General features: G+C 39.0%; 1 protein-coding gene and 1 pseudogene across 1 annotated transcript in view; one reads left to right on the top strand and one right to left on the bottom strand.

The window, feature by feature from the left end:
- The window catches only part of TMED8 (transmembrane p24 trafficking protein family member 8), a 36,084-nt gene that overhangs the window by 15,807 nt on the left and 2,712 nt on the right, over positions 1-17,565 (bottom strand). Inside the window, exon 2 of the mRNA XM_047080296.1 lies at positions 1,829-1,910. Within this exon, the coding sequence (XP_046936252.1) occupies positions 1,829-1,910 (82 nt within the window). The remainder of the gene's footprint in view (positions 1-1,828; positions 1,911-17,565) is intronic.
- Positions 10,015-10,332, top strand: LOC124512610 (60S ribosomal protein L37-like; annotated as a pseudogene).

Raw genomic sequence — 17,565 nt, 5'->3', positions numbered from 1 at the left:
CTCCCTCTGCCTCTCTCTCCTGCCTGCACTCTCTCTCTAAAATAAAGATTAAAAAAAACTTTTTTAAGAAACATTCTGTAAAAAGTAACTATTTTATTATCATTATTATGGAGAATATTCAATGAAGCATGGCTATTATATTATTATCACTAACTATATTACCATAATCATTATATTAAACATTATTATCTCCCATCATCTGAATTCTGGGGGAAAAAGCTTTATTTCATATGCAAAAGTAAGAAGAAAGAAATTCTACTCAAGAAATAACAAACTGGGGCACCTGGCTGACTCAGTTGGTGGAGCATGCAACTCTTGATCTCAGGGTTGTGAGTTCTAGCCCCACAATGGGCATAGAGTTTACTTAAAAATAAAATAAAATAATGTTTTTAAAAAAGGAAGTAACAGTAGCACCTGGGTGGCTCAGTCGGTTAAGCCTCCAACTTCAGCTCACATCATGAACTCAGTTCATGAGTTCGAGCCCCACATCAGGCTCTCTATTGTGGGTGCAGAGCCCGTTTCGGATCCTCTATCCCTCTCTCTCTCTGCCCCTTCCCCACTCACATTCTCTCAAACTCTATCTCTCCCAAAAATAAACATTTAAAAAAAGATTTTAAAAAAAGGAATAACAGATTGTTTAAATATCCTGACATTCCTCCCTACGCCCAGCCATCAACTTTGTGTGGGGCATTGAGACCACACTGGTTCTACTCAACAGTACTGTGCCATGAGCAGATCAGTTGGGCTATAATATCCATTTGCTCAGGGTTCTCCAAAATACAGTTTTTCATTAATTATTCCATCAATTTTTTGGGTTTCCACTTATTCTAGAGCTCAGTACAACTGTTTCCTTTCTGCTATATACTCTGATATTAATGACAGTAGATAGATGAAATGGATGGAGCAGGAAATTAAGAAGAACAATCTGAGGGGCACCTGGGTGGCTCAGTCAGTAAAGAGTCCAACTTTGGCTCAGGTCACGATCTCACGGTTTGTAAGTTTGAGCCTCGTGTCGGGCTCTGTGCTGACAGCTCAGAGCCTGGAGCCTGCTTCGGATTCTATGTCTCCCTCTCTCTCTGCCCCTCTCCCACTCACATTCTGTCTCTCTCTCTCAAAAATAAATATTTAAAAAAATTTTTTAAAAAAGAATAACAATATTGAAGGTTCTCACACTGGTTTAATCTAAAAATTACATTAGAAAAAAACCCCTCCAAAAGTGTGTGTGTGTGTGTGTGTGTGTGTGTGTGTGGCTGTGTATCTTATGGGTAAAAACCAAACACACATTGTCTTGAAAGTCTACCTGGGATCCATGTCTAACGTTTTAACATTTCAACCTGGGCTTCAAGAGAAGATAAAAAAGGGGCGCCTGGGTGGCGCAGTCGGTTAAGCGTCCGACTTCAGCCAGGTCACGATCTCGTGGTCCGTGAGTTCGAGCCCCGCGTCGGGCTCTGGGATGGCTCAGAGCCTGGAGCCTGTTTCCGATTCTGTGTCTCCCTCTCTCTCTGCCCCCTCCCCCATTCATGCTCTGTCTCTCTCTGTCCCAAAAATAAATAAACATTAAAAAATATATATATATATTTAAAAAAAAAAGAGAAGATAAAAAAAGACTACACTTTTTGTTACAATTTCATCTCTGGGAGTGAAGAAAATTTCATAATCTGAAAAAGATCTGACACTGCCCCTAAACACACTTAAGGGCTAATTAGTCACCAAACCATCCATACTCTTCACTCCAACTTGCTGTCCCCCTCAAAGTTGCCATCCACATCTCATTAATCCCTTATCTCAGGAGATAAACCTCTAGGAGCCAAGCAGTTGCTGTCCCTACCTGTAGGGTGAGGAATGGGACTCTGGATCAGAGGCAGAAGCCACTAGAGAGGTCACCTTGGTGTTTTCTAGATCTTCATTCTCTAGAAAATCATGGAAAGAAATATTCAATATTTGAGAAGAGGCACAATCATAATTATCTTGTACCTTTAAAAAAATCTGGCAGTTTCAACCAACCTTCTCTTTACAAAAATATCCTGGGCATCAATTTCTGAGAGGCCCAGTGCATAAATTATGCAAGTCCTCACATCCAAGTATTCTCAGACCATCATAACCCATTCATGAAAGAATAAAACCCTTTCCAAAACAAGTCCCCACAAAATTCATTCTAATTTAAGAATCACACTTCTCAGAAAGCATATGGTTAAATTAGGTAAAATACAGAAGGCAGAGTGAGATTTAGGATGAAATGAACTGGAATCAGAGCCAAAGGATGGAGGGTCATCTCCACATTCGGTAGGCTCCCACCACATATCAGAGGGAAAGGATTTTTATAATTTCTTTCACTTACTCACTCACCAATGACTTACTGGAGAACTGTTAGGTAGCCTCAAGGAGCATACAGGTGAAATGCATAATGAAGGCCATGTCCCCCAGGTCACAAGCCTAGGACTGGTATCACTGCCATTTTACAAGTAAGAACACTAGGGTACAGACAGATTCAAATGTGGGCAGTCATGCTCCTAACCTTTAGGTGCTACTAAGTCTTATGGTTTATTCATCTAGACTTTCCTTGAGCACTCAGAAAATGGTTCAGCATATTTAGATAATCCCTGGTTTAACCTCCTTTAGTTAAGACTGAAAGAAACTGAAACCCAAAGTCCACTTCTCAGTACAAAATACAACTTAATGAAGTAAATGTCAAAAACTGCAAATTTCAGAGTTTGGTAATAACATAAAAGTGCAAATGATGGACAAATCCTTCTGATACAACTTAAATCCAACCTCATTTTTTCGTATGTGAAAAGATCTATTTTTCTTTCTGTCAACTCACACTCTCATAGATAGAAAGACCTTAGAGCTTATGCCACCCAATTTTCTTCTTGGGACGTAATAGAAAATACATATATTAGTCTCTGCCCCCAGTTCCTGGCACAGAACTCCAAAAATCCTGATGATTTCCTAAGTGAAAAGAGCAGTAGGAGCATGTTTTGTTCTAATACTTGGTCTTTGATTCTAGTTCCTGACACAGAGTTCATAAATCCCTTGGCATTTACTAGGTGTTAGTAGTGTCTTATGTTCTAATGAGGTGACTCTGGGTGGACGCATGGATGGGGGCTGCTCACCAGAGAGACCAAGCCATGATCAGAGGCTTGGAATTGTGACCCCAGCCCCATTCTCCAGCGAGGGGAGAGGGGCTGGCAATGAAGTTAATGGTTGATCATACTGACGTGATACAACCTCCACAAAACCCCCAAAGTACAGGGTTTGGAGAGCTTCTAGGTTGGCGAACACATCCATATCTTGGGAGGGTGACGTACCCCAACTCCCAGGGGACAGAAGCTCCTGCACTCAGGATCCTCCTGGACCTCACCCTCTGTATCTCTTCACCTGACTATTCATCTGTATCCTTTCTCATATCCTTTAATCAACTGGTAAATGTAAGTATCTCCCTGAGTTCTCTGAGCTGCTCTAGCAAATCATCAAATCCAAGGAGGGGGAGGTCATGGGAACCTCCAATTTATAGCCAAATCAGCAGGAGATTGTGGGTAACCTGAGACCTACTACTCGAGACTGGCATCTAAAGTTGGCTGAGGAACAGTTTAATGGGACCAAGCCCTTAATCTGTGGGACATAACACTATATATCCAGGTAGAGTGTCATAATTCAGTTAAATTGTAGGACACCCAGATGGTGTCACAGAATTGTTTGGTGTGAGGGAAAAACACCCACCTCTGGTGTCAGAAGTGCAGTGAGAGGCAGTCAGTGTGAGAATAAAGTAGAAACTCAGAAGGACTAAGCTTTCTTTAAACCTCCCAACAAAGGAACTGAGTCTCAGACAATTGTCAAATGTTTCCCAGTTCTGTGAAGAGGCCCTTTTCACAGAGACAATGAGAATACAAAGTTCTCCCCTATGTTGACCTAAGTAAAATCTGTTTCCTACTAAGCCCTGCCCTTCTATCCTTCCTCGCAATATCCTTTCAAATATTTACAGCCTGCTATCATCTTTCCTGCAAATTCCTCCTCAGGCTGACCATTTCCAGTTCTTTCAATCATCCCTCAGACGACCTCTGACCACACTGGCCTTGTTCTGTTGTTCCTCTTTGTTCCATTTAAAGTAAGGGACTTGGGGCACCTGGGTGGCTCAGTCGGTTGAGGATCTGACTTCAGCTCAGGTCATGATCTTGCAGTTCATGAGTTCGAGCTCCGTGTCGGGCGCTGTGCTGACAGCTGGGAGCCTGGAGTCTGCTTCAGATTCTGTGTGTGTGTGTGTGTGTGTGTGTGTGTGTGTGTGTGTGTGTGTGTGTCTGCCCCTTCCCTGCTCGCACTCTGTCTCTCTCTCTCAAAAATAAACATTAAAAAAAATTTTTTAACTCCTACAACTCAATAGGAACAATCCAAATAACAATCCACTAACAATCCAATAACCCGATTTAAAAATGGGCTAAAGACTGAAATACACATTTCTCCAAAAAAGACATCTAGATGCCCAACAAGTATATGAAAAGATGCTCAGCATCACTAATCATCAGGAAATGCAAGTCAAAACCACAAAAAATGAAGTATCACCTTACCCTGTTAAGATAGCTATTATTAAAAAACAAAAACAAAAACACAGCAAGATAAGCATTGAAGAGGATGTGTAAAAATTGGAACCCTTGAATCTACATGAGAATGTAAAATGGTGAAGCCACTATGGACAACAGTAGTATAAAGATTCCTCAAAAAATTAAAAATAGAATTACCATATCATCTACCAATCCCATTTCTAGGTATTCATCCAAAAAAATTTAAATCAGGATCTGAAAGAGATTAGGACTCCAATGTTTCAGTGTGACACTAGTCACAATAGCCAAAATGTGGTAACAACTTAACTGTCCATTGACAGATGAATGGGTAAAGAAAATGTGGCAGGGGTGCCTGGCTGGCTCAGCCAGTAGAGCACACGACTCTTAATCTCGGGGTCATGAGTTCAATCCCCACATTGGGCATGGAGCCTCCTTAAAAATGTGGCAGTTTAAAAAAATGTGGTATACACACACACACAATGGAATATTATAATATTCTTTAAAGAGAAGGAAATTCTGCAACATGTGATTACATGGATGAACCTTAAGAACATTATGCTAAGTAAGCCAGTCACAGAAGGATACATATTGCACAATTCCACTTATATGAGGTATCTAAAATAGCCAAACTCACAAAACCAGAGAGTAGAATGATGTTTGTCAGGGCATGGGAGGAGAGGGAAATGGGGAGTTGCTAGTCAATGGGTATAAAGTCTTAAGTATATAAGATGAATAAGTTCCAGAGATCTGCTGTACAATATTGTGCCAATAATTAACAATACTGTATTGTACACAAAAAAATTTTAAGGAAATATTTAGAAGCACTTCACAGAAATAAAAAGAATAAACATTAGTAAAATAAACAAAGGAAACACCATGACAGTTCGGTGTGTACAGCAAGTTCAGCGTGTCCCGCCAATTTAACTCATTATTTAATGAATTCCTAACAAGTGGCTGGCCCCACACCAGATACTCGAGATGATGCACTAAAGCAGACACAGTTCTGGCCCTCATGAAGCGTTTGGTCTAGCAGGGCAGACTGTGAAGGGCCCTCATCCCACAGATGATCAAGAATTTAAAGCTTAAATTTAAGCTAGGAAATGACATGATCAAATTTATATTTTTTGGTAGAATTCTATAGCAGCTGTTGGTAAGATGGATTTTGCCAGATCAGATGGGAGGCCTTTCCCCAGTTCACGAGAGATAATGAGGACCTAATAGTGATAGCTGAGAAAGAGTAGAGACGACTCTCTTAGAAAATCATTAGGTGGTCAAGTTTGTTTTCAGGATGCCCATGCTGGTGACGCTTATTTTCATATATATATATATATATATATATGCATGCTCTTGGCTTCAGAGTAGATTCCCATAATTCATCACTTACATAAAACACCCATTGCTCATCCAGCAAATGCCCTCCTCAATGCCCATCACCCATTTTCCCCGCCCCCACCCCACCCTTCAGTATATGTTCACAAACCATCTGTGACATATTCTAGAACTTTGCTGAGAAGGTGCATCAAGTTTAATGGTCTACATTAAACCATGGTCTACTGGTCTAAACAATGGTCTACTGGATTCTAATCTGTTCTTCCCTTTGGATAACTGATATATAGGTTCATTTCTAGTCCCTGACATTCCTCAAAGATAGCACACAATTACATTTGCAGATTCTTTCGGGACCCCAGATGTGGTAGTCATCTGTCAATCTTTTGGCTTTCAAATATCCAACCTTCTCCTGGAGGGGATGGGCTTTGTAAACAGTGAACAATGGAAGTCAGAATGGAAGATTCTTCTTTTTCCAGCCCCCAGGAAATTAGGGAACAGGCACATGACCTAAAATATTCCCACCAAGAATTTGAACTAGGAGTGGCACAAAAGAGAATTCATCTAGTGGCAGCCAGAGAGCCCTAACCAAATTGTTCTTGCTGCTTAGCCTCTGGATTGGCCTACTCCTCAGTTTTCCAACAATATGATGGGCCTCCTGTATCCTTGCAATAAGCCACTTTCTGCTTAAAGCAGCCAAAATTAGTTTGTACTGCTTGTAACCAAGAACTCTGACCAAAATACCTAGATAGTATTTGCGTAGGTCCAGAAATCTGAACTTAAAGTAGCCAGACATCCTATCTTCATTCTGATTATCTTTATTATTACAGCCAAGACTTAGTGATCTTTACTATATGCCAATTACTTTCTAAGCATTTTGCAGGCAGCATCTTTTTGAATTCTCACTTAATCTCACTGAAGTTAATACTAACATTACTTCCTTTTTATCACTCAAGAAATTGAGGCTCAACAAAATCAAGTTAACTTGCCCAAGATGACCAGCAAATAGGAATAGAAGTGACAGGAGTTCAGGCAGTACACGTCCAAAGCTAGCACTCTTAATAACTAGATTATACACTGAGACCTCTTCAAATCTTTATTGTGAAATAGAACATAGAGAAAAGTACACAAAAATGTGCAGCTCAATAAATTATTACAAAGGAAACATGCAAACTACTACCTAGGCAAGAAACAGATCAATCCTAGCACTCCTGAAGCCCCACTCATGATCCTCCCAAACATTACCTGCTCCCTTCTTCCATAACCATTGTCCTAACTTACAGAATCATTTCCCTGCTTTTCTTTACAGCCAGACCACCTAAATATGTATTCCTAGTGTTACTTCATTCTGCCTGAATGTAAAGGGGAATAATTTCCATGTAAAGAGAAACAATGCAGAATATATTAAAACAAGCCTCTTTCACTCAACGTTATGTCTGAAGGACTTAACTATGGGGGCACCTGAGTGGCTCATTCAGTTAAGTGTCCGACTCTTGGTTTGGCTCAGGTCATGATCTCATGATTTGTAAGTTGGAGCCCCACATCAGGCTCTATGCTGCCCACAAGAGTCTGCTTGGGATTCTCACTCTCTCTCTCTCTCCTCTTCTCTTTCTGCCCCTCCCCTGCTCATGATCCCACTCTCTCTCTCTCTCAAAATAAATAAACTTAAAAAAAAAAAAAGAGGGGCACCTGAGTCGGTTAAGCAGCCAACTTCAGCTTGGAATGATCTCATGGTTCGTGGATTCGAGCCCTGCATTGGGTTCTGTGCTGACAGCTCAGAGCCTAGAGCCTACTTTGGATGCTCTCTGTCTGCCCCTCCCCTGTTCATGTTCTGTCTCTCTCAAAAATAAGCATCAATAGGGGCGCCTGGGTGGCGCAGTCGGTTAAGCGTCCGACTTCAGCCAGGTCACGATCTCGCGGTCCGGGAGTTCGAGCCCCGCGTCAGGCTCTGGGCTGATGGCCCAGAGCCTGGAGCCTGTTTCCGATTCTGTGTCTCCCTCTCTCTCTGCTCCTCCCCCGTTCATGCTCTGTCTCGCTCTGTCCCAAAAATAAATAAAAAACGTTTAAAAAAAAAATAAGCATCAAAAACATAAGAAAAAAAAAGAGAAAGACTTAACTATGTTGTTGTGGGTAAGTTTGTTCATTTTCATTGCTATATAATATTCCATGAATATACCATAATTCATTAATATACCATTGATGAAATTTGGGTTCTATGTTTTGGGCCATTATGATTAATGCTAATTTATCAATATACCGTTGATGAAGTCTGGGTTCTTTCTAAGTTTTTAGCTATTATGAATAATGCTGCTATGAATATTCTTGTTCATGTCTCTTGGTACACATGTGCATACATTTACTTTGTAATAAACCAGAAATGGAATGGTTGAGTAATAGAAATCTGAATAAACTTTTATAGACAATGCCAAACTATTTTCCAAAGGGGTTATACCAAATATGTACTCGTGCTGGTATTGAAGAATATTCCCATTATTCTGTAGCCTCTGCAATACTTGGTCATAGTAATAGTTTTTATTTGGGCCATTCTGATTGGTGTATGCTCATTTAGTTTGCATATCACTGATGACTTACCATGTTTCTCGGCCATTTGGAAATCCTCTTTTATAAAATGCCTGTTCAAGTCTCTTCCCTATTTTACTGTTGGGTTGTTTTTTTTTTTTAACAAAATGATCCTTTATTGAAATATTTTCCTTTGTAGTTCTCAACTAGCTGAGCATTCCACTGTACCACTGTTGATGTCATCTATAATGCCATGAGGGTGACGGCCATCAACATCACAGCTCACAGTCTGGTGGTCCCTAGGATCTCTTTAATGGTTCCAGACAGTTCTCTAACTAAAAGATGGGTGCCTCCTCTGTCCAGCAATGACGACAATCTCATCAAAACTGATATTTCCATTGTGCTTAATATTCTTCTGTTTCTTTTTATATCTTGGCAGTTCCTTGAGGGCTTCAATAATGAGGGCAGACACAGAAAGTACCACCTCAATCTGGGCCTATCCATCTTGGTCATTTTCATTGTAATCCTCAGACCCTTCCAATCACTGGTTGCTTTGGCTACGTCATTATCAACCTTTTTAGGAGAAAGATTTAGGAAGCCAATCTTGGGGCCAGGGAAGATGTAGCACCAACCTCCTCACTGGTGCACCTCAGGTACATGACTTTGATCTTGTTGGGGTCAAATTTAGGTGGCATGGTGGAAGCAGCTGGAGTCAGGTGACCTTAGATTAAGGACAGCTACAGAAAATTACACCTTGGCCACCTCCAAGCCAAAAGCTGAAAGCTGGATTGTCTTTTTATTTACTTATAAGAGTTCTAAATACAAACCTTTTGTTAATTACATGTGTTACAAATACCTGCTTCCACTCTGTGACACACCTTTTCACTCTTAATGGTATCCTTTGGTGAACCAAAGTTCTTCATTTTAATGTGTAGTCAAAATATATCACTCTTTTCCTTTATTAGCCCTTCATGTGTCCTGTTTGAGATATCTTTCCCTATGCTGAGAACAATATATTCTTCTATATTATCTTTTAGGAGCATATTGTATTGCTTTTCACATATTGGTGTGCAAAATCCAACTAGAGTTGATTTTTTGTGTGTGTGCTGTGTGAGGTAAGGATCAAGTTTCTTTTCTTTCCCTTCTTTCCTTTCTCTTAGGATATTCAATAGTCCCAGCAACATCTACCATTCTTTCCTCACTATTCTGCAGTACAATCTTGGTTGCAAATCAAAGATTTTGTTTCTAGGCTTTTATTCCATTCCTAGGACCTAGTAAACTATTTTGTAAAAGCTTTAAAATAAATCTTGATACCCTGATAGAGCAAATCTTTCCATCTTGTTCTTACTCAGAGTATTTTTATATACGCTATTTATGGCCTTTCATTCCTATATATACTTTTTAGAACTAGCTTGTCAAATTCCATGCAAAAAAACCCATCAAAACCCCACTGGGATTTTTACTGGGATTGTATTTTATTTATATATCAAGTTGGGGAGAACTGACATCTTTACAATATTGAGTCTTTCAATATAGGAATATGATACATCTTTCCATTTATTTATTATTTCATCTCTCTCAATAATTATGGGGTTTCAGCCACAGAAATGAGATGACAAAGGTGACATCGTCATTTGGAAAGCATCATAATAAGACACACATGTTGTGGCGCCACTGTGGCTCTAAGGCCTACCACCTTTGGAAGTCAATCTGCGGCAAATGTGTCTATCCTGCCAAGCGGAAGAGAAAGTATAACTGGAGTGCCAAGACTAAAAGACAAAATAATACTGGGCCAGCTGAACGAGGCACCTAAAAACTATGCTGCAGGTTCAGGCCTGGATTCTGTAAAGGAACAACACCTAAACCCAAGAGGGAAGCTACTGTGGCATCCAGTTCATCTCAAGGATTTCAACATTTAGTCACACAATAGATGTTCTGGTTTCAAAAATAAAATAATAACAATGTACTATAATCTTCTGCACAAAGGCTTTGCACATATTTTGTGAGATTTATTTCCAGGTATTTGAACTTTCTTTAATCTATGGTAAATAGTACTTTTATATATTTTTAACTTCATTTGATAGGCATTTGATAGGCATACTTCATTTGATTGTGCTTCACTTTATTGCACTTTGCACATATTGCAATTTTTTAACTTTATTTTTGAGAGAGAGAGAAAGCATGAGTGGGAGAGGGGCAGAGAAGGAGGGAAAGAGAGAGAATCCCAAGTAGGTTCCACACTGTCAGTTCAGAGCCCAATGCGGGGTTTGAACCCAAAACCGCGAGATCATGACCTGAGCAGAAGTCAGATACTTAACCGACTGGGCCACCCAGGTGCCCCAGTTACTGCATTTTTGACAAACTGAAGGCTCATGGCAACCCTGTGCCAAGCAAGTTTATCAGCACCATTTTCCAACAGTATTTGCTCACTTCACGTCTGTGTCACATTTTGATAATTCTTGCAATATTTCAAACTTCTTCGTTACTATATTTGTTACAGTGATCCATGATCAGGGATTACACCTCTGCTGAAAGCTCAGATGACGGTTAGCATTTTTTAGCAATATTTTTTAAAATTTAAGGTATTAACTTTTTTAAGACATGGCTGCGATTGCACATTTAATAGACTAGTGTAAACATAACTTTTATATACACTGAGAAACAAAAAAAACTTCATTTCAGATGCTTTATTGCGATATTTGCTTTACTTCAGTGGTCTGGAACTGAACCTGCAATATCTCTGATGTATGTTTGTATATGTAAGTGCAAGGAAATTTTGCATACTGACTCTATACCCAGTAATCTAGCTAAACTTATTCTAATAATTTATGTGTAGATTCTTCTGGATTTTCCATGTACATAGCCATCATCTGCAAACAACAGATTTAACAGGGTTCCTTTCTAATCCTCATATATTTTTTTTTTCTTGTCAAACTGTATTAGCTAGAATATCCAATAAAAGTGGTGAAAGTGGGTACCCTGTCTTATTCCCAATCTCAAGAGGAAAATTTTCAAATCTCACCATTAAGTTTGATGCTGCTTATAGGGTTTTTGTAGAGACATGCTTTATCCAATTAAGGAAGTTTTCTTTTAGTTTGCTAAGAGTTTTGAATCATAAGTGGAGGGTAAATTTCATCAAACACTTTTTTCTGCATTAAGCTGATCATTTTTATCCCCTAATATATTAAAATGATGATTTACACTTACTTTTAAAGAATGTTAAAATGACTTTGCATTCCTGAAAAAAACCCAACTGGGTCATATATATTGCTGGATTTAGTCTGCTAATATTTTGCTCATGACTTTTTGCATCTATATTAATGAGTGAGATGAAATTGTGATTTTCCTTTCATCTGGGATCATTTTTATTCTGCCTGAAGAATCCAATTGTTCCTTAAGTGCCAGTCTGCAGGCTGACAAATCCTGTAGCTGATTATCTGAAAATATCTTTCTTTTACCTTCATTCCTTTTTTTTTTTTTTTGATGAGTACTTTTTTTTGAGAGAGAGAGAGGGTGCAAGTGAGTGAGGGGCAGAGAGAGAGAGACAGAGAGAGAGAGAGGGAGAGAGGCAGGGCTTACCCAAAGTGGGGCTCAAGCTCACCCAACATGGGGTACAAGTTCACCAAGTATGGGACTCAAACGCATGAACTGTAAGATCATGACCTGAGCCAAAGTCAGATGCTTATCCAACTAAGCCACTCAGGCACCCTACCTTCATTCTCAAAGACTATTTTCCTGGGGATGCCGGGGTGTCTCAGTCAGTTAAGCATCTGACTCTTCATTTCAGCTCAAGTCATGATTCCAGAGTTGTGGGATCGAGCCCCGAATCAGGGTCTGCACTGAGTGTGGAACCTGCTTAAGATATTCCCTCTCTCTCTCTCTCTCTCTCTCTCTCTCTCTCTCTCTCTCTCTCCCTCTGCCCCCTTTCCCCCACTCACACACTCTCTCTAAAATTAAAAAAAAAAAGACTATTTTCCTGAAAAAAAAAATCTATATTGGTATCTTCTTTCAATAATCTAGCTTCTAATGCCCTGTGCAGAAGTCAGCTGTCAGTCTAATTACTATTCTTTTGAAAGCAAACTGTAATTTTTCTCTGGCTACTTTTTTCTCTCTGCTTTGGTTTTATAGCAAGTTTAACTTAATGTATACCTACTGTAGATTTCATTGTACTTATCCTGCTTGGGATACACAGGACTTCTTAAATCTGTGCATTCTGTTAGCTTTGGAAAATTCAGAGCTATTATCTCATCAAACATTGCTTCTGTCCATTCTGGCTCTCCCCGCCTTCTGGGACTCCAATTATACAAACGTTAGACCTTCTCACCATACCTTCTATGTCTTTTACCTCTTTCCTGAATTTTCCATGGTTGCATTTTTACATATTTCCTTCTGGATATTTTCTTTTTTTATGACCAAGTTCACTATTCTCTCTTCAGGTGTAGTAACTTTTTGCTAAACCTATCAATGGAGTTTTAAATTTTCATCTGTATGTTTCAATTATACAATTTCTATTTGGTTCTATTTTTATAAATTTCAGTTCTTTGCCAAATTTCTGAAACTTGTCTTTGATCTCAAACATAATAAATATAATTATGTTTCAGTCTGGTGCCTCTTGGGATCGATTTTTACTGTCTGTTGTTTCTTTTGATTTTTGTTCATGTTATCTCTTCTCAGGAATCTAGTCATTTATGATATGTGCCAGAAAACTGTTCTCACAAAATTGTTTGAAGAAATCATCTGAAGCCTAATCTGAATGAGCCTTCGGAGATGTGGCTTTGCTTCTTCCATATACCTGGAGGCATTAGCAGCCTGAGGGTACCTTAACCCAATTTCATGAACTTAGATTTTTCCGAAGGTGAGCTGTAATCCTGCAACGGTGCACTTCTGATTTACCCCTACTTCCAGAACGTGGCCTTTCATAGTCCCAACCTAGAGAAAACGGGATTCACCAGGGTTCCCCCCACTTGGTTCTGAACATTAATGCTTGTTGCATTAGTCCAGAGAAGCACATTCACAACCTTGACAAGCCTCCCCACTCAAGAATCCAGCACATGCCACCAGAGGAGAAAGGACCCCCAAAATGGACTCTCATCCTTGAACTTCTATCTTTATACTTCTGCCCTCACATTGATTACAGCCTGGTAATTCTTCATTATCTAGCTAGCTCCCCAGGATCTTCAAGCAAATATTTATATGTTGACAATTATTTTCTAATTGTCCCCAATGGGAGAACTGATCCGATTACCTAGTCTGCCATTACTCAAAACAGAAAGCAACATTGCCTCTTTACCTTTTTCAGTTTGAAAATACCTTACTGAATAAAATGGAAACCAAATAGAAATTTTAAAAGTCTGCCTTCTTTCTGTCACTGGCTAACAGTATCAGCTGATCTAAGCAGTGGTTCTATCCCCCTTTGATTTATCCTTGGGCGTAAATGAAATTACCACAAAAATAATGAAAGGCAGTAGTGGACAGAGTAACAAAAAATTAATCCCTAAGGAGACTTATAACCTGTATTTCATAAAAAATTCATCAGAGAGAAAAAGGCCCAGAAAGGGTCAATTCCTGATGAGCACAAAGGTAATAGAGATGTCTCTTACAATATAAGAACAGTGAAAAAATCTCATGACCCATCTGCGTGTATTTTTTCTGAATAGGTAATATAGCCACATTATTCAAAATTCAAAAAGCATGAAAGTATACAGGGGAAATTTCCACTCATCTCAGTCCCCACCTCCCAAAGCAACCAATGTTATTAGGTTTTATACAGTCTCCCAGAGATACTATACACACATTAAGTGTGTGCATATATATTCTTTTTTATACAAATAATGAGGATATTAAACATACTTTGCTTTTTCCATTTATATCTCAGAGAGCTTTCCGTAACTATATATTAAAAGCTTTCTCATTTTCCTCCACAGCTGATTAATATTTCATTGGCTGGATATTCCATAATTTATTTAACCAGTTCCCTACTGATGGACATCGATGTCCTTTCTAACCTTTCGCCATTACAAACCATCCTATATATAATAACCTTATGTCTGTGTCATTAAACAGGCACAAGAAAAATCTAGAGGATAAATTCCTGGAAGGAATGGATCAATGAGGGCATATACTATAATTTTGATGGATATTGGCAAATTGCCCTCCACAGCATTTGTGTCAATTTACACTCCTAACAGCAACACACAAAAGTATTTGTTCCTGCACAACAGTGAGACACCAAGTTGCCCAGAGTTTTATGATTTCCATGTCCCTTATCATAAATTAGGTTGAGCATTTTTCATATGCTAAGAGCCACTTCTCAGAGCATCTTAATAGCTCAATGTATGCAGGAGAAAAGAGTGAAAAGAGATAGTGCTCTTGATTTTTAAGGTTAAAGGTACATGCTAAATTATGTAAGAGCTACTGGTAAAACAACGTGTAACTAGATTCAGAGAGCTAGGAAGTAAGAAAAGGAGAAAGAAATACTTAAGTTTATTTCCAGAAGTATCAAGTGTGGAAGATGCAGTCCTGCTATAGAGAGAGAAAACAATTACAAACACAGCTTTTCAAGTTTCCTAAATTTATTTAATGAAATTTAGACCACTATAAAGAAGAAAAAGCCATGTTTTCCTATAGGATAGCTTTTAATATGCCAGCCAAATATAGACAAATTCTACAAGCAATCCTCGAAGAGACCAGAGAAACCAGGACAGGTTTTGCAAATTTAGATGGCATATGGGAATATGGGGGGGGGGGGTGGTTAATGGGTATATATTTATTTCAACACACATTAGGAAAAGTTGATACATCAAAATAGTAACAGCACAGATACCATTTAGAATGAAACAAAAATTTTAATGTCATTTAAAGAAAAAATAATAACCAAATAATTTTGGAATGTATTCTCTAACATGTCAAAAACCATGACTGTGATACCTGCACAGCCGAAGTATTGGAAACAATGGGCAGAGAAAGGAAAATGGAAGCTCAGGAATAATTAAATTTATAATTGATAGCCCCTAAAGCAAGGTAAAGAGGGAAAAAAACTTTCCTATGATTTCTTTTATATTTGACAATATTTAAAATACTAATTTTGTTCCTGTTACCAGAATATGGTTTCAAACATTCTGATCATGTTTCAGATTTAAATTTATGGTGTACTTTGTACTTTCTCTACAAAGAGAACCAAAAAAGTGTTTTTTTCCTAAAGCATTTGAATATCAGGTCAGAGTTCTTTAGAACAGGTCTCATAGGACTTCCCCTTCACTAAACAGGCTGCAAAGGCATAATTAGCCTGGCCTTTTAGATTCAAGGGCAGAGGAACCAAAAGCAGGTTATGTGGTTAAAGACTCAAGAGGCTTAAATAAAAAGAAACCGGCTGAATTTACATTCCAACCAAATCCAGAGACCATGTGGTCCAATTTTTTGTCAGTCCTTATGAGCGAAATAAGCTCTTAAGTGGTCATTCATATTACAAACTTTGGGTTATGGAATGAATTACGACAGGACTAATTGGCTATCTCAACACAAAAACACAACTACTATCAGAAAAAAAAATTACCACAGGCAGACAAATTTATTCCATTTTATATAAAACTGCAATAGAAAACCAAAACACTATAAGGGCTCTTTGGCATAAATTTCCACTCTTTTGCTCTATGCAATATGGTAGCCACCAATTTTTCAATTCCAATGTAAATTGAAATAGCCACAGTAGGCAACATTTCCATCCCTGCAGAAAAACTGCACTGCTCAAAGACCTACATAAGAATCATGAACAAGTTCACATGACCTGTTTATAGTCCTTAGCATCTCAGTACCTCGATAGCTCTCAGGGTCATATACACCAAACCAAGTACTGCTGCTAACTTCATGGTCATAACAGATTTGCCCTTTATTTTCCACAAAGCTCAATAAATTAAAAAAAAAAAAAGTCTGTTCTTAAGTGATGCAATATGTATACCTCAGAGAGTTACACTATATAAAGAGCAGTAGCCCTCTCCTCTTGGGGACTAAAGGACCCAGGTGTCCCAAATAAAAGATTATTAAAAACAATTACAGTTCACAAAACAATAAGAACGCTGTGGTCACTGCAGAGCTGAGTTCAGAGAAAATAAACAGTTTTCTTACTTCATCACTAAAACTTGAGCTAACATGAAGACACTCAAAAGGTACTTTCTGCAGAGAATATTATTAAAAAACAAGTTATAGTTACAATGGATAATGGTAGATTCCTGCTTTCAAGGAATAAGATACACCAAAAAATCAAAACCTTTAATTCAGTAACAACTGAATGTCCAAACTCATTTCTTAATTGCTATTTTCCCTCTAAGAGAGGATGGCAGAAATCTTTCAATTTCATCCTTTCTTAGGCCTCCACTGCTTACTTATTGGATCATTTTCCAGAGGAAGGTGGCATAAGGATCCAATCAAACTCTTAATTTGAAGCAGTTTTTTAACTTCATTCCCCAGGTTATACAACACTGAGCCAAGCCAGATACATGATTTCCACACTGCTTTGGAAACCCTGCTGCATGCTAACTCAAGGTTTCTCAAAGGAGCAGTGCTGACATTTGGGGCCAGATAATTCTTCATTGTGGGGGCTGTCCCGTGCATTGCAGGGTGTTTAGCAGCACCCCTGGCCTCTACCCACTAGGTATCAGTCATAGCCCTCCTACTCCTCCCCAACCCTAGTATCGACAACCAAAACATCCCCTGAGCATCCCCAGGCAAAATCAGTCCTGTTTGAGAACCACTGCTTGTCTTTCTTTCTTTTTACGTTTATTTATTTTTGAGAAAGAGAGAGAGAGAGGGAGAGCGAGCGAACATGAGTAGGGGAGGGGCAGAGAGAGAGAGAGAGAAGGAGACACAGAATCTGAAGCAGACTCCAAGCTCTGAGCTGTCAGCAGAGAGCGCGATGCAGGGCTCGAACTCACAGACTGCGAGGTCATGACTTGAGCCGAAGTCAGGCGCTTAACCGAATGAGCTACCCAGGCGCCCGGAGAACCACTGCTTTAACCCAAGGAACGTTCTTGAATATCTCAACCCTAATTCTTCATATGCATTTGGTGCTCCACCAAATCTCTGTGTTGAGACTCTGTCTCACAATCCAGCAAATATCTGTAGAACCTCTAGGACACATCAAGGGCTATAGGAGATAAAGAGACAAGAC

The sequence above is a fragment of the Lynx rufus genome, unplaced genomic scaffold (assembly GCF_022079265.1).
Source record: "Lynx rufus isolate CCGP_SWC_20201006 ecotype Redwood Valley unplaced genomic scaffold, mLynRuf1.p SCAF_17, whole genome shotgun sequence".
NCBI lineage: Eukaryota > Metazoa > Chordata > Mammalia > Carnivora > Felidae > Lynx > Lynx rufus.
The sequence above is the reverse complement of the archived record's forward strand: the minus strand, read 5'-3'. Positions and strand labels throughout refer to the sequence as shown.